Below are 18,166 nucleotides of genomic sequence, written 5' to 3'. Positions count from 1 at the left end.
TCTCTTATCTCGGAGTAGCTCCTCGCTGTCTCTGCTGTTGTCATGGAAGATGTCATCGTTGTCAGCGAAGACGTCATTTGTCCAGATGACATCTTCCAGTGCAGTGTGTAGAAGGTTGTGTTTGGTTTCTTGTGTCTTGATCTTCTCTAGCCGGGGCGTGATGTCCTGGTCTTGACTCGATGGCCGCTCGTGGCTTGTTGGCTGGTCGTGGCTTGTAGGCTGGTCGTCAAGGTCTGAGCTCGTGTCCAGGGAGTTCTCACTGTCCTCACCGTGGTCTCGTCTTGCTGCGCTGGTCTGGTCTCTGGCGCCCCACTGGTCTCTGGCACCCCACTGGTCCCTGGCGCCCCACTGGTCAGCGGAACCATGCAAACTTTTTCCAGGCCAGTCCAGCAGCTGTGCCAGAGTTTCTTCCAGCCATATCCGGTCAGCCTCTGGAGCCCTGGTCCATGCTGACGTGTTGAACCAAGCCCAGTCCTGCCGCACACTGTCGGTCAGGTTCTGGTCGTAGACTAAATCTTCCATGGTTGTCTCGCCTGTCTGGTTGGCCAGCCTAGCTGTGTGGTTGGCCAGCCTAGCTGTGTGGTTGGCCAGCCTAGTTGTGTGGTTGACCAACCTGCCTGAGTCCACCCCCAGCTCATGTAGTGGACTGGTCTTGTACACGTCAGCTTTACCTGCTGTGTCTGCAGGCGGTAGTTGCTCCGTATGATTGAGTTGTCTTTGCTTGAGGAAGAAAATCCTGAACCTGTCCTTTCCTCCGCCAGGAACGGCTTGAAATTTGTGCGCGTCAGTAGGGTCGTGTCTAGCTGTGTAGGGTGGGTGTCTAGCTGTGTGGGGTGGGTGTCTAGCTGTGTGGGGTGGGTGTCTAGCGGTGTAGGGTGGGGGCGTGTGCCGGTCACGTGACACGTCTGGCACCCAGACCGATTTATTCAGCTGGTGTATGGCCAGGATGGTGGAGTTGACGTCACGAGTGGCCTGTAATGCCTGGAGCTGACGGCTGAGTTGCTCCAGCAGAGAGGCGATCAGCTGGTCCTCCTCGGCTGCCTCGCTCCTCGTGGGGGTTGGGGATGCTGCCTCGCTCCTCGTGGGGGTTGGGGATGCTGCCTCGCTCCTCGTGGGGGTTGGGGATGCTGCCTCGCTCCTCGTGGGGGGTGGGGATGCTGCCTCGCTCCTCGTGGGGGGTGGGGATGTTGTATTGCTCCTCGTGGGGGGTGGGGATGTTGTATTGCTCACCGATTGTGGCAGGGTCGCTGTCACATCTCTCGTGTGGGGTGGGGTTGCCGTGTCGCCCCAGGAGGGTGGTGGGGTTGCCGTGTCGCCCCTGCTGTGGGGTGGCGTTGCCGTGTCCCACCTGCTATAGGCCGCTGTGATGTTGCTGATATGACCAGGGTTCACGTCCAACACCCGTGACTGTTTGTTGTCTTTGCCTGCCGTGATGTTGAAGGAGATTGGTTTAGTGTCCACGCCAATCTTCAGCTGGGTGAGCAGGCTGGTCCTAGGGCGGGGCCGTGCTTGTCTCTTCCTCCTGTAGGGTGGCGGGTCATCTCCGTGGGTCAGCAGGCTGGTCCCAGGGCGGGGCCGTGCTTGTCTCTTCCTCCTGTAGGGTGGCGGGTCATCTCCGTGGGTCAGCAGGCTGGTCCCAGGGCGGGGCCGTGCTTGTCTCTTCCTCCTGTAGGGTGGCGGGTCATCTCCGTGGGTCAGCAGGCTGGTCCCAGGGCGGGGCCGTGCTTGTCTTTTCCTCCTGTACGGTGGCGGGTCATCACCAGCCAGACCTCCAGGGGTGGGGGGCGTCGTCTGGTTGCCTTCATACATCCTCAAGTTATTGATCTGTTTGGGCGAGATAAATTCAACTACATACATATCCCAGGGAATGGTTAAATGTAAGGTAAGATAGCCAGGGACATAGAGCGGCTGAAAGTGAAGCAAACTTACCAGGCCCGTGGGTACCTCACCCGAGTCATCCTCCAACCCAGCCCCTCCCAGGTTCTCTAAATACGGGGAGCCATTTTTCTCTGGTCCTGTCCTGGGCCCGCCATGACTGACCACAGGTGACCTCAGCTTGATGGAGAGGGGTAGGGTCTCTGGGCCGGTCATCACGTGATCCAGGCCCGTGTTGATCTCCAAGGGCTCCATCGGGGGGCGGGGCAGTTCTAGAGGCGACTCTGGCGGGAGAGGGTTGACCTCAGCTGACGCGCCAGGTGACACGTGCACCAGAGAGGCCAGCCGTTCTTGAGGCGACTCTGGCGGGAGAGGGTTGACCTCAGCTGACGCGCCAGGTGACACGTGCACCAGAGAGGCCAGCCGTTCTTGAGGCGACTCTGGCGGGACTGGGTTGACCTCAGCTGACGCGCCAGGTGACACGTGCACCAGAGAGGCCAGCCGTGAGCTGAGCCGCTGGACCAGCTCGTGCAGGCGGCTGTCGGACATCTCCATCAGGGGCTCTGACCACTGGGCGGGCGAGGTGTTCCCTGGGGTGGACGGGCGCTCGCCGCTCGCCCCCCTCCTCTCCTCGCTGCTGTCGTCACCCCACACGGTTGACCCATCCTTGTCGGAGCGGATCTGGTTCTCCTTCAGGCCCATCTCGCTGGTGGAGAGAAATGGGTTGGTCCCGCGCCGGGCTGTCTCGCCGTCTCGTTGACCTGCTCCTGACCTACCTTCCTCTAAACCCAGGCGACCTTCACCCTGTGTGTTATCAAGGTCACGTGACTCGGCCGAGCTTTGGGCACGCTCGTCAGGTTTGGCGTTTGTAGGCTTCCCCGCCTGGAAGGGTATTGCATATTTTAGATGGTACAGTGGTACAGTCGTGTTAGATGGTACAGTGGTACAGTCGTGTTAGATGGTACAGTGGTACAGTCGTGTTTGATGGTACGGTCGTGTTAGATGGTACAGTCGTGTTAGATGGTACAGTGGTACAGTCGTGTTAGATGGTACAGTCGTGTTAGATGGTACAGTGGTACAGTCGTGTTAGACGGTACAGTCGTGTTAAATGGTACAGTCGTGTTAGATGGTACAGTCGTGTTAGATGGTACGGTCGTGTTAGATGGTACAGTGGTGTTAAATGGTACAATGGTACAGTCGTGTTAGATGGTACAGTGGTACAGCCGTGTTAGACGGTACAGTCGTGTTAGATGGTACAGTGGTACAGTCGTGTTAGACGGTACAGTGGTACAGTCGTGTTAGATGGTACAGTCGTGTTAAATGGTACAGTCGTGTTAGATGGTACGGTCGTGTTAGATGGTACGGTCGTGTTAGATGGTACGGTCGTGTTAGATGGTACGGTCGTGTTAGATGGTACGGTCGTGTTAGATGGTACGGTCGTGTTAGATGGTACGGTCGTGTTAGATGGTACGGTCGTGTTAGATGGTACAGTGGTACAGTCGTGTTAGATGGTACAGTGGTACAGTCGTGTTAGATGGTACAGTGCTACAGTCGTGTTAGATGGTACAGTCGTGTTAGATGGTACAGTGGTACAGCCGTGTTAGCTGGTACGGTCGTGTTAGACTATGAGACTGACCACCCATGAGACTGATCTACCATGAGACTGACCAATTATGAGACTGACCAAGAGACTGAGACTGATCTACCAAGAGACAGACCTACCATGAGAATGACCAACCATAAGACTGACCAACCATGAGACTGACCAACCATAAGACTGACCACCCATGAGACTGACCAACCATAAGACTGACCTACGATGAGACTGACCTACCATTAGACTGACCTACCATGAGACTGACCTACGATGAGACTGACCTACCATGAGATTGACCAACTATGAGACTGACCTGCCTGAGTATGTCCTCCAGCAACAGTACCAGAAGCTCCTGTAGTTGCTCCAGGTTGAAGACCGACCTCTGCATGGCCAGGAAACTCTGGATCAGACTGCCGAGGCTTCCCTCTAGGCGCGTCAGACTCTGTGTCCATCTCTCCACGCTGGCCTCACCGGTCACTAGGTTCTCTGTTGTGTTGGCCCGGGGGTCACGTGGCTCGTCCGCCGGGCTCCTGTAGGCCCGGGGGTCATGTGGCTCGTCCGTCGGGCTCCAGTAGGCCCGGGGGTCATGTGACTCGTCTGTCGGGCTCCCGTTGGTAGTCGTCTGCTCCACGTCCGCTGTAGAGTTGCCGTCGTCTGGTGAACGGCCGAGTTGAGCCAGCTCCTGACGGGTGTATAGTGGGCGGGTGAGAAGAAGGAACAGCAAGCAGACTGGCTTGTCCGCTACAGTCCATCCCATCGTTCAGGAATTGTTTGCAGAGACTAAACTTTAAACTCAGTCTCATGTACTGATTGAGCGAGCTAAACTTCACGGAGACGTTTTCTCTCTTTCTGTGGTTGAGTTGAGCAAGCCGGTGGTAAACATGGCGTCGGGTCGTCCTGTCGTGTGCGACTGGGGGCTGCCGTGTCGAGGCGGGCTGAACGACTGGGCCTGTCATCCGTCCCGATATCTGAGCCGTCCCGCTTTAACGGAAATGTTCAGGCCTGCTTATTGGGTGGTCAGCGGAACTCTTGTCTGATTGACCTCCATTGGTCGCCTCAAGATTCACACTGGAGTACATTCCCTTTAAATGTTTGGGTACATTCCCTTTAAATGTTTTCGGTATATTCCCTTAAAATGCTTGCGTAATTTCTATGATTGTTAGACTTTGTCTACCTATGATTGTTAGACTTTGACTACCTATGATTGTTAGACTTTGACTACCTATGATTGTTAGACTTTGACTACCTATGATTGTTAGACTTTGACTACCTATGATTGTTAGACTTTGACTACCTATGATTGTTAGACTTTGACTACCTATGATTGTTAGACTTTGACTACCTATGATTGTTAGACTTTGACTACCTATGATTGTTAGACTTTGACTACCTATGATTGTTTCAAACTGAGCACTCAAGTGACATACATACGTCACAACCGGAAACTGCTCACTGGACTGCTGTTTAAAATTTTGGGATTCAAGATGTTTAAACACGTAGATTCTATGGCTACAGTTGGTGGTATGGCTACAGTTAGGCTGGTGATATGGCTACAGTTAGGCTGGGGACGGCTGGTGGTATGGCTACAGTTAGGCTGGTGATATGGCTACAGTTAGGCTGGTGGTATGGCTACAGTTAGGCTGGTGATATGGCTACAGTTAGGCTGGTGATATGGCTACAGTTAGGCTGGTGATATGGCTACAGTTAGGCTGGTGATATGGCTACAGTTAGGCTGGTGGTATGGCTGTTGGTATAGCTACAGTTAGGCTGGTGATATGGCTGTTGGTATAGCTACAGTTAGGCTTGTGATATGGCTACAGTTAGGCTGGTGGTATGGCTGTTGGTATAGCTACAGTTAGGCTGGTGATATGGCTGTTGGTATAGCTACAGTTAGGCTTGTGATATGGCTAAAGTTAGGCTGGGGACGTCTTGTCAAAAGGCCTGTAACAACTTCCCTGTGTCCAGCTCACGTTTCACTGGCCTCATGTAACTTGTGACAAACTGACACCTGACATTTGTGAGGGGGTGAGGGGGTGCGGGGCTGTTTTCTGGCAGATCTGTTAGCCTTGAGTACTCACAGTAAATGTGTGGGTGGGGGGGGTATCTGTCCCCGGGCAGATCTCTTGACCTGGTGTACTCACAGTTTAATGTAGGTAACATGTGTGTGTGTTTACCATTACCTACAGTAGCAGACAGGTCAAAGCTTCTGGGATCTAACCCTGTCCACACCAGCACTGCCCCACTCCTTAGACCACATCAGCACTGCCCCACTTCTTAGACCACACCAGCACTGCCCCACTCCTTAGATTGACCACACCAGCACTGCCCCACACCTTAGACCACACCAGCACTGCCCCACACCTTAGACCACACCAGCACTGCCCCACACCTTAGACCACACCAGCACTGCCCCACTCCTTAGACCACACCAGCACTGCCCCACACCTTAGACCACATCAGCACTGCCCCACACCTTAGACCACACCAGCACTGCCCCACTCCTTAGACCACACCAGCACTGCCCCACTCCTTAGACCACATCAGCACAGCCCCACTCCTTAGACCACATCAGCACAGCCCCACTCCTTAGACCACACCAGCACTGCCCCACACCTTAGACCACACCAGCACTGCCCCACTCCTTAGACCACACCAGCACTGCCCCACTCCTTAGATTGACCACACCAGCACTGCCCCACACCTTAGACCACACCAGCACTGCCCCACTCCTTAGACCACACCAGCACTGCCCCACTCCTTAGACCACATCAGCACTGCCCCACACCTTAGACCACATCAGCACTGCCCCACACCTTAGACCACACCAGCACTGCCCCACTCCTTAGACCACATCAGCACTGCCCCACACCTTAGACCACACCAGCACTGCCCCACTCCTTAGACCACATCAGCACTGCCCCACACCTTAGACCACACCAGCACTGCCCCACTCCTTAGATTGAACCTATTTGTCTCAACCAATTGATGTAGAGAAACTGTTCTAAAATGTGCATATATTTTCTACAGACTCTCCAAAAAACAGAAGAAAAAACGTCGGCAGAAAATTGTAGCTGAGGTGAGCCCATGTTAACTTAGCTTATAGTTCATGCTATAATACTAATGTCTGGTATCTTAGAGGTGAGCCCATGTTAACTTATCTTAGAGTTCATGCTATAATACTAATGTCTGGCACCTTAGAGGTGAGCCCATGTTAACTTAGAGTTCATGCTATAATACTAATGTCTGACATCTTAGAGGTGAGCCCATGTTAACTTATCTTAGAGTTCATGCTATAATACTAATGTCTGACATCTTAGAGGTGAGCCCATGTTAACTTAGCTTAGAGTTCATGCTATAATACTAATGTCTGGCATCTTAGAGGTGAGCCCATGTTAACTTATCTTAGAGTTCATGCTATAATACTAATGTCTGACATCTTAGAGGTGAGCCCATGTTAACTTATCTTAGAGTTCATGCTATAATACTAATGTCTGGCACCTTAGAGGTGAGCCCATGTTAACTTAGAGTTCATGCTATAATACTAATGTCTGGCACCTTAGAGGTGAGCCCATGTTAACTTAGAGTTCATGCTATAATACTAATGTCTGGCACCTTAGAGGTGAGCCCATGTTAACTTAGCTTAGAGTTCATGCTATAATACTAATCTCTAGCATCTTAGAGGTGAGCCCATGTTAACTTAGCTTAGAGTTCATGCTATAATACTAATGTCTGACATCTTAGAGGTGAGCCCATGTTAACTTAACTTAGAGTTCATGCTATAATACTAATGTCTGGCATCTTAGAGGTGAGCCCATGTTAACTTAGCTTAGAGTTCATGCTATAATACTAATGTCTGGCACCTTAGAGGTGAGCCCATGTTAACTTATAGTTCATGCTATAATACTAATGTCTGGCATCTTAGAGGTGAGCCCATGTTAACTTAGCTTAGAGTTCATGCTATAATACTAATGTCTGGCACCTTAGAGGTGAGCCCATGTTAACTTAGAGTTCATGCTATAATACTAATGTCTGGCACCTTAGAGGTGAGCCCATGTTAACTTAGAGTTCATGCTATAATACTAATGTCTGACATCTTAGAGGTGAGCCCATGTTAACTTAGCTTAGAGTTCATGCTATAATACTAATGTCTGGCACCTTAGAGGTGAGCCCATGTTAACTTAGAGTTCATGCTATAATACTAATGTCTGGTATCTTAGAGGTGAGCCCATGTTAACTTATCTTAGAGTTCATGCTATAATACTAATGTCTGGCACCTTAGAGGTGAGCCCATGTTAACTTAGCTTAGAGTTCATGCTATAATACTAATGTCTGGCACCTTAGAGGTGAGCCCATGTTAACTTAGAGTTCATGCTATAATACTAATGTCTGACATCTTAGAGGTGAGCCCATGTTAACTTAGCTTAGAGTTCATGCTGTAATACTAATGTCTGGCATCTTAGAGGTAAGCCCATGTTAACTTAGCTTAGAGTTCATGCTATAATACTAATGTCTGGCACCTTAGAGGTGAGCCCATGTTAACTTATAGTTCATGCTATAATACTAATGTCTGGCATCTTAGAGGTGAGCCTATGTTAACTTAGCTTAGAGTTCATGCTATAATACTAATGTCTGGCACCTTAGAGGTGAGCCCATGTTAACTTATAGTTCATGCTATAATACTAATGTCTGACATCTTAGAGGTGAGCCTATGTTAACTTAGCTTAGAGTTCATGCTATAATACTAATGTCTGGTATCTTAGAGGTGAGCCCATGTTAGCTTAGAGTTCATGCTATAATACTAATGTCTGACATCTTAGAGGTGAGCCCATGTTAACTTAGCTTAGAGTTCATGCTATAATACTAATGTCTGGTATCTTAGAGGTGAGCCCATGTTAACTTAGCTTAGAGTTCATGCTATAATACTAATGTCTGGCACCTTAGAGGTGAGCCCATGTTAACTTAGCTTAGAGTTCATGCTATAATACTAATGTCTGGCATCTTAGAGGTGAGCCCATGTTAACTTAGCTTAGAGTTCATGCTATAATACTAATGTCTGGCACCTTAGACGGATAATCCTGATTATTGCCAACAAAACCTGTAGATTACCTACAATAGAACGTGGAGATCACCTAGTGTAAAACCTGTGGATTACCTGCTATATAACCTGTATAATACCTCTTTAAAAACCTGTGATTTACCTGCTATATAACCTGTATAATACCTCTTTAAAAACCTGTGGTTTACCTGCTATATAACCTGTATAATACCTCTTTAAAAACCTGTGGTTTACCTGCTATATAACCTGTATAATACCTCTTTAAAAACCTGTGGTTTACCTACAAAAAAAAACCTATTCATCACTTATTTAAAAACCTGTAGGTTACCTGCTATAAAACCTGTAGTTTATCTACTCTTTTATTCTAGGCTGAAGAAGATATTCTAACTGAGCAACTGGCTGATGTCAAATTATCAGAAGAACCAATCAAAAGGTTAGTTTACAATTTGATCATGAATGAATCATTGAATGTAGTGTATAATTTAAATAAAAGGTAGTATTTAAATACCTACCACATTGCTCTAGATCAATCCCCACTAATTATGTAAAGTTTTTTTCCCAACACCAAATAATAAAATAAAAAGTAAATTTTGTCCCCCTATGTAATGTTTTTTTTTATAAAGGGAAGTAATTGTGTTTTCCTAATTTATCAAGGGACGCAATGAGTGCTAAAGGACTAAATGTAAATAATTTTTAGACATAAATAATATAATTAGAATTTTTGTGAAAGGTAATACATTTAAAAAAATTTTGTTTGAGGGACATTCCGGCAATGACCACTATAAGTTTGAAAAATGAAAATTGTTTTACAAAACTTTCAATATTAATTTTTACTTTCTCGTATACAACGTATAGAGAAGATCTTGTAATCGTGCAAAAAAAAATATTTAAAATTGAGATTTTCGTGAATCTCGCCATTTACGCCTCCCTGAGTCGGAAAAGCGTAGTTTTGCAATCTTGCCCCTATGTCTGTGTGTCTGTGAACATGATAACTTGAGTACCGTTTTACAGCTAGGTTGATGAAATTTCATATAAAGTATATCAAATTTGTAGTTCTGTATCTACTTTTCAGCAATTTCCGATAACCAGAAGTGGAACTTATTCTACTTTTGGTGTTTCAAAAGCCTATAACTTGAGTACTATTTCAAGTAGTTAATGAAATTTCACTTTTAGGTGAAAGATCTAATTCTCTGCCTTCTTTCAACTTTTGAGTAATTTCCGTTGCCTGGAAGTAGTAATTTACCCTAGTTTCAATTTCTCAAAAAACGCATGTGAATTTATAAAGTACTAATAATATTCCACACTATTAAACACATTTTGTTTGGCATTCACTTGGTGCACAATTCTTTAATCTACACAATTCTATTCTATTTTTAAAAGTTTCAGTAATTAAAAATGGATTAAAAATCACATCTATATCCTGAGTTGCCATCCCCCATAGTGTTATATAAGAATATTCAAGGAAGTTTAGGGGAGATAATGCCTGGTTTATTTAAATCATTAATTCAGATGATGCGCACTTTAGACGTATTAGACTATGACGATAATAATAGATTAAATTCTTATATTCCTTTGTAATCCACGGTTACATACAAACATACATAATTGAACTTTATATATTTACTAGCCGTCCCGGCCAGGCCCTGCTCTGGCTTCTGTGAAAAACCTTTCTGTTAAAGACCATTACCTGTGTGTTTAGTAATCATCATAAACCCGGCATTGCCCACCCAAACCAAAAACAACAAAACGCAAACATAACGCTAACACAATTACAAATACAAATGAAAACAAAAACCTAACAACAAACCCAACCACAACCACAAACACCATACGAACACAAAGAAAAAAACAAACGAAAAAGCAAACGAAAACAAACCAAATCCAAACGCAAAACCAACAACAAACACAAATACAAACCCAAAGAAAAAAACACAAACGAAAACGAAAAAAGAAAGAACAAAAACGAACCAAATCAAAACGCAACCACTAACGCAAACCCAACCTAAACACAAAGAAAACACTAACGCGAACATAAACGCAAAGTGCTCACAGTCTAGCCCGGGGCAGAATCGCCTGTTTCAGCTTAATAATCGACTATAGTACCCCAACTTATTCATAGTCTTTTGCACTCACTTAAACGTAGGTGCCAAACCAAACGAACAATTATAATACTCCAAGCTTATTCATAAAATATCTACAACATTTGCACTTGATCAATCCCCGCTAATTATGTAATTATTTTTTTCCCAACACCAAAACAAAGTAATAAAAAGTAAATTCTTTTCCACTAATGCAATGTTTTATAAAGGGAAGTAATTGTGTTTTCCTAATTTATCAAAGGGAAGTAAGTGCTAAAGGACTAAATATAAATAATTTTCAGACATAATTAGAATTTTTGTTATTTTTAAAAATTGTGTTTAATGAACATGCCGACAATTATTACTATCAGTTTGAAAAATGAAAATTATTTCCCAACCCTTTCAATAGTAATTTTTCAACTCATAAATTTAGACTGTGAGCACGATAATAGTCTAACACTTAAATCCATAGAAGTATGTCAACGACAAACAAACTTATTATTACATACAGAATTGAGCTTTATATATTAGATATATATTAGATAGACATTCCATATATTTGATGGGAGCTGGACATTACTCCCCAGCCCCCCCCCCCCCCCCCATCACCTTAATCAACCCTTTAGATTGACCCCAACCCAAAACCTGCCATAGGTCACTGACCTTATCATTTACCAATACATATAGGTAAAGGGTGGGAGTTGGGGAGCTGTCTATAGAAATGTTTACTGTTTGTATTGAATTATGGGTGGGGGGGGGGGTGGGTAATGTCCAAGGCTATGTCCACTCTGAGTTGTACAGGCCTACACAAGGCCCTTTATATTGCTAACACTTGATACATGTATTGTCCACAGTTCCACCAAGTCAAAAAAAGCCAGAAGAAAAGCCGCCAAAACAAATGAAAAGGTAATGAAGTTTTAACCAACTGTAGAACTCAACTTATTTAACTCACGCTTGAAAGTTTTTGTAAAGTTCTAATTACTTAACTAGCTCTTTAAAAAACTACTTGAATGTGTTGTAAAGTTTAATTGCTGTACATTCTTATAATACTACTTAATGTTTTTAGATCATGTGATGGGAGGGTACTCCTTATGACTTAGTGGGTGGGTCCTCCTTATGACTTAGTGGGTGAGTTTATTCCTCCTTATGACTTTTCATGTGGGTGGGTCCTGTTTAGGACGCTACGTGTGGGTGGGTCCTGTTTAGGACGCTACGTGTGGGTGGGTCCTGTTTAGGACGCTACGTGTGGGTGGGTCCTGTTTAGGACGCTACGTGTGGGTGGGTCCTCCTTTTGACGCTACATGTGGGTGGGTCCTGTTTATGACGCTTCAAGTGGGTGGGTCCTGTTTATGATGCTTCAAGTGGGTGGGTCCTGTTTATGATGCTACGTGTGGGTGGGTCCTCCTTTTGACGCTACATGTGGGTGGGTCCTGTTTATGACGCTTCAAGTGGGTGGGTCCTGTTTATGATGCTTCAAGTGGGTGGGTCCTGTTTATGATGCTACGTGTGGGTGGGTCCTCCTTTTGACGCTACATGTGGGTGGCTGGGTCCACCTCCTACTGCAACATTGCATAGAACCATTCTTGGGTTGTCATTTTTTTTCTTTTTCTAGACCTTCAATGTAGAATGAAAGGACAGGTCATCATGCAATGATGGAATAAAACTATAACAAACAAACAAAATTCTAATTTTCCAATTGGTGTGGAGAATTTATTGTTTATACAAAAATAACATGATGTTAACAGCTGTAAAGGCACTCGATCATGTACATCTAGTCCAAGTCTAGCTACAGGTGGCCAATGTATAGCTACAGGTGGGCCATGTCTGGCTACAGGTGGGCCACGTCTAGCTACAGGTGGCCAATGTATAGCTACAGGTGGGCCACTTCTAGCTACAGGTCTGGTAACCACACCTAGCTACAGGTCTGGTAACCACACCTAGCTACAGGTATGGTAACCACACCTAGCTACAGGTATGGTAACCACACCTAGCTACAGGTATGGTAACCACACCTAGCTACAGGTCTGGTAACCACGTCTAGACAGGTATGGTAACCACATCTAGCTACAGGTATGGTAACCACGTCTAGCTACAGGTATAGTAACCACATCTAGCTACAGGTCTGGTAACCACGTCTAGCTACACGTCTGGTAACCACGTCTAGACAGGTATGGTAACCACACCTAGCTACAGGTATGGTAACCACATCTAGCTACAGGTCTGGTAACCACGTCTAGCTACAGGTCTGGTAACCACGTCTAGCTACACGTCTGGTAACCAGATCTAGGTAGGTCTGGTAACCACGTCTAGCTACAGGTATGGTAACCACATCTAGCTACAGGTATGGTAACCACATCTAGCTACAGGTATAGTAACCACATCTAGCTACAGGTCTGGTAACCACGTCTAGCTACACGTCTGGTAACCACGTCTAGACAGGTATGGTAACCACACCTAGCTACAGGTATGGTAACCACATCTAGCTACAGGTCTGGTAACCACGTCTAGCTACAGGTATAGTAACCACATCTAGCTACAGGTCTGGTAACCACGTCTAGCTACAGGTATGGTAACCACGTCTAGCTACAGGTATGGTAACCACGTCTAGCTACACGTCTGGTAACCACGTCTAGACAGGTATGGTAACCACATCTAGCTACAGGTATGGTAACCACGTCTAGCTACAGGTCTGGTAACCACGTCTAGACAGGTATGGTAACCACATCTAGGTAGGTCTGGTAACCACGTCTAGCTACAGGTCTGGTAACCACGTCTAGACAGGTATGGTAACCACACCTAGCTACAGGTCTGGTAACCACACCTAGCTACAGGTATGGTAACCACACCTAGCTACAGGTATGGTAACCACACCTAGCTACAGGTATGGTAACCACACCTAGCTACAGGTATGGTAACCACGTCTAGCTACAGGTATAGTAACCACATCTAGCTACAGGTCTGGTAACCACGTCTAGCTACAGGTATGGTAACCACGTCTAGCTACACGTCTGGTAACCACGTCTAGACAGGTATGGTAACCACACCTAGCTACAGGTATGGTAACCACATCTAGCTACAGGTCTGGTAACCACGTCTAGCTACAGGTATAGTAACCACATCTAGCTACAGGTCTGGTAACCACGTCTAGCTACAGGTATGGTAACCACATCTAGCTACAGGTATGGTAACCACGTCTAGCTACAGGTCTGGTAACCACGTCTAGACAGGTATGGTAACCACATCTAGGTAGGTCTGGTAACCACGTCTAGCTACAGGTCTGGTAACCACGTCTAGACAGGTATGGTAACCACATCTAGCTACAGGTCTGGTAACCATGTCTAGACAGGTATGGTAACCACATCTAGCTACAGGTATGGTAACCACGTCTAGCTACAGGTCTGGTAACCACGTCTAGACAGGTCTGGTAACCACATCTAGGTAGGTCTGGTAACCATATCTAGCTACTCAGTGCCCGTGTCTGATGTTGGTTCATTGAGCCAGTGGATCGCAGTAGAGATTGCCGGTCCCTCTTGATGCTGCATCTACACCAAACGATTACTTGTTTTGTTTTCCAATCTTCTGAGAACAAGTCAACATTTTTTTATTAGACCAACACAACAGAGGACAGTGTGGAGGGAGATGACGATGCTAGAGAAGAAACTCCAGAACTTGTGGAGAATGGACAGGTGAAAGAGGGGCCATCACTAGAGGTGGAAGAGAATGGGGAGGTACCTGAGGCACCAGCGCCACTGGCAACAGACACTGCTGACACATCAGAGTCTCATCAATCACAGGAAAATGATAGGAAAAAAAGCCAGTCACAGAAGGTAAGCTTTCTATACTTGGTGGAATTAGCTTGACTGGGTGATATTTGCACATCTAGTTGTGGCATTAGCATGGAAGGGTGATATTTGCACACCTAGTTGTGGCATTAGTTTGACAGAGATATTTGCACATCTAGCTGTGGTATTAGCATGGGATACTTTTATTTGCACACATAGTTGTGGCATTAGCATGACAGAGATATTTGCACATTTAGTTGTGGCACTAGCTTGACAGAGATACTTGCACACCTAGTTGTGGTATTAGCATGGCGGGCTGATATTTGAACATTTAGGGCATTAGCATGGCGGGCTGATATTTGAACATTTAGTTAGGGCATTAGCCTGGGAGGCTTTTATTTGCACACATAGTTGTGGCATTAGCATGACAGAGATATTTGCACACATAGTTGTGTATTTAGCAAGGTGAGTGACTTACACATACACAGAAGACTTTCACACATACACACACTGGTGAAATATTCTCACATAAAAACAAAAGAGCACACACACTGACTAGTGACTAACACACACACATGGGTGATTTACATGTACATATTCATGAGATGTACACTAGTACACATCCCTTAGACCTGTACACCCTGTTGATCTACACATACACACTTTTTAATACATGCATGCTTGATAATCATAGTCTTTAATTACATGCCTGATGATAATTTATCTTATACACCAAATATAAAAAATGTGTTATATAACACTTTTAAAAATGTTATTTAACTAATACGAAATACCTGTTAAACCATGAATGCATATTATATTAAGGGTTATAAAAACAAAACAAAAAAACCCAATACACCAAGCAAATTAATTGGCGCATGTTGTTTACTGTCCATAATACACTTGGCCATCATGTGTTGTCTTGTTTGGTCTTATTGTGTGTCTCTTGTCTTGTTTGGTCTTATTGTGTCTCTTGTCTTGTGTGTGTGTTGTCCTGTTTGGTCTTAAATGGTGTCTTTTCTATTTTAGTCAGTTGTGATATCTTATTTTTGTGACAACTTATGACATGGTAAATTAGTGACATCGCATTATTATATTCATTATAAATTTGGTTTGTAAATTTGTAACAGAATTCACTAACAGTTGTTTTGCTTTCTTTTGATGAGAGAATGAATTTATAAGGACACTTATATGTTGAGGTACCACTGTAACTTGTCATCTAGACAAAAACATCTCTAACCTCTATTTAATGATAAACAATTAGCAAATCCAGTTCATGATTAGGTCTTGAATTATTCCCTAACCAATCATATTGTCCACTTCCAGCCTAAAGTAATTAGGTCTAGAATTATTCCCTAACCCATCATATTGTCCACTTCCAGCCTAAAGAAAGTTTAAAGTGCAACGTGTGCAAGCGAGGCTTCCCCTCTAGAAACAAACTCTTTGATCACATCAAGCAGACAGGCCACGCCATCAGGCTCGATGCTGCTGAGGTGGAGGAAAAAGAGGAAGAAAAGGGGAAGAAAGGCAAGAAGAAAAACAGGAGATGATGTTAAAGGAGAGTAGAGGACTCTTTTGGTTTTAGATCTTCGCATTTGGCTTAGCTGGGAGCAAAACATTGTAGGACATTGTTACAAAGTTTCTTTAACATTGATCGTTAGCCTGTAGGGTACAAATTTGTTCTTCAACAAATGTTGCCAGTCTCTTTAACATAGATAGTCAGCTTGTAGGATACAAATTTGTTGTGCAACATTTGTTGCCAGTTTCTTTAACATTGATAGTCAGCTTGTAGGATACAAATTTGTTGTGCAACATTTGTTGCCAGTTTCTTTAACATTGATAGTCAGCTTGCAGGATACAAATTTGTTCTGCAACAAATGTTACCAGTTTCTTTAACCTTGATATACATTTGTAACACAACAAATGTCAAGTTTCTTTAATTAGTTAAACATGGGTAGCCTTTAGGAGTTTTCTTGCTAATGTTTTTCTCTCCTATCTTTGACAAAAAGTCTTTCCCAGCTCAACAAAAACAATGCAAATGTTCTCTCAGCTGTGTGCCACTGTTGGCTAGTCATGTCCTGGTGATTGTTGTTTTATCACAGGTTGTGTGAGTCTGTTGTTGGCTGGACTTGTAAATAAACACTTGGGGTATTGGCAGATATGTGTCTGTCTTAGTTTAACTAAGCAATGTTGTGTTAGAAAAAAAAAAGAAAACCAAAGAAAAAACCCACAAAAATTGAGAAAAAAAGAATTGTTTCTTTACATACCTGACTACTTGTGAAAGCATGAATGTAAATAAAATTGAAATAACACATAAACATTAGAACAATTACATCATATTGCATGATAAAGTCAATTAACTTTGTTATATTAACACAATATAAATAAGCTCCAATATAACTTGGAGATTTGAAATAATCAAGGAGCGCAATCTCTAATCAGGGGAATTAACCAAAAATATATTAATGCTAGTCTCTGATACACTAACTAAAGTGGGGTCTGCTAGTCTCTGATACACTAAAGTGGGGTCTGCTAGTCTCTGATACACTCAAGTGGGGGTTACAGGCTGGTCAACTAAGGGCTACAGGCCGGTCAAGTGGGGGCTACAGGCCGGTCAAGTGGGGGCTACAGGCTCTGATACACTCAAGTGGGGGCTACAGGCTGGTCATCAAGCCCCGTGGTCTGCTAGTCTCTGATACCCCTGCTGGTTGAACACTGTCGTAAGATTTGAGCAGAGAGGTGTGAGCGCCTCCTGCTGCATGTTTGTCCAGCATGTGGCCAGGCGGCGTGACCTCAATGTCCAGCTCCTTGAGCCCCTGGTAGCTGGCCTTACCTCGGTACAGGACGTAATGCTGCACTAGGAAGATGGAGTCGTAGATGATGGTCACCACCCCCAGGCCGAACTTGGTCACGTTACCAAAGATGGAGTCCCAGTCGTCTGGGGAGAGAAGGTCAGGGGTTGTTGAAACACTGGGTCAAGGTCATGGCGTGTAGAAACACTGGGTCAAGGTCAGGTGGTGTAGTACCAATGGGTCAAATTAACGTGCTGATGAAACACTGGGTCAAGGTCAGGTGATGTATCACCGTTGGGTCAAGATAGTGTAACAATGTCGAAAGATATTTTTTCCGAAAACAAATGTAAGCAAAAAGGCGAATTTAAAGGATTATTTTATGTACGAAACAAAAAATGTGTCGAAACAAGCAGTTATGATATTTTACACAAGTCTTGTTACACGCACCCCAGTAACCCTCACTAACCCTCACCCGCTTTCGTGGTCGTGCTGAGGTGAGGCCTACGTGTGCCTATCACGTGACCGCCAACCATTTTCCAGACTGTCTCAAATTCTAATAATAGCGATATCATTTAAATAATTTTTTCGTGACGATTCCCATGTGATATGTGCGTTCTGATGCTTGTATGACGGAGGTGAAATTAAAAGTGTGTTGTTAAATGATTAATATTAGTAAGACTACTGTAGTTTGGTTACCACAATTTATAGGGCCAATGCTTGTAAAATGTTCTTGAAATGTTTTTAAACGATCGAAATGTAAATATGTATAGAACCCCCACTCTTGAGGTGGGCGGCGGTTACATAAGAGGACACGTTTCTTAATTAGTCATGCACCCAGTCCAGTCGGCTACCTCCGTCACTTGACCTTAGAGACACCGCCCCATTGTGTCCGTCCAGCAATGTAGACGTTCAGGCTATGTAAATGTACCAACCTCCGTTATAAGCCAATAGAAACATCTGTAAGATACTGAGCCAGCCACCAATGA

The 18,166-nt window shown here is 44.8% G+C and overlaps 2 protein-coding genes across 5 annotated transcripts in view; one reads left to right on the top strand and one right to left on the bottom strand.

Moving 5' to 3' along the window:
• LOC131937925 (dnaJ homolog subfamily C member 21) overlaps nt 1-16,648 on the top strand; it is a 31,733-nt gene extending 15,085 nt beyond the window's left edge. For all 4 annotated transcript variants that reach the window (XM_059295690.1, XM_059295693.1, XM_059295691.1 and 1 more), the window contains 5 exons: nt 6,500-6,548; nt 8,897-8,961; nt 11,461-11,512; nt 14,215-14,433; nt 15,771-16,648. In XM_059295690.1, the coding sequence (XP_059151673.1) occupies nt 6,500-6,548; nt 8,897-8,961; nt 11,461-11,512; nt 14,215-14,433; nt 15,771-15,938 (553 nt within the window). In that variant the 3' untranslated portion in view covers nt 15,939-16,648. The remainder of the gene's footprint in view (nt 1-6,499; nt 6,549-8,896; nt 8,962-11,460; nt 11,513-14,214; nt 14,434-15,770) is intronic.
• Nucleotides 16,649-17,026: 378 nt separating this feature from the next.
• LOC131937926 (cystinosin) overlaps nt 17,027-18,166 on the bottom strand; it is a 9,973-nt gene continuing 8,833 nt past the window's right edge. The window contains exons 6-7 of the mRNA XM_059295694.1: nt 18,113-18,166; nt 17,027-17,326 (exon numbers count right to left, since the gene is read on the bottom strand). The exon at nt 18,113-18,166 is cut by the window's right edge and continues 64 nt beyond it. Coding sequence (XP_059151677.1) covers nt 17,043-17,326; nt 18,113-18,166 — 338 coding nt within the window. The 3' untranslated portion in view covers nt 17,027-17,042. The remainder of the gene's footprint in view (nt 17,327-18,112) is intronic.

Source organism: Physella acuta, unplaced genomic scaffold (genome assembly GCF_028476545.2).
Source record: "Physella acuta isolate Inbredline_101_S28 unplaced genomic scaffold, ASM2847654v3 ptg000225l, whole genome shotgun sequence".
NCBI lineage: Eukaryota > Metazoa > Mollusca > Gastropoda > Physidae > Physella > Physella acuta.
This window is presented reverse-complemented; position numbering and strand designations above follow the sequence as displayed.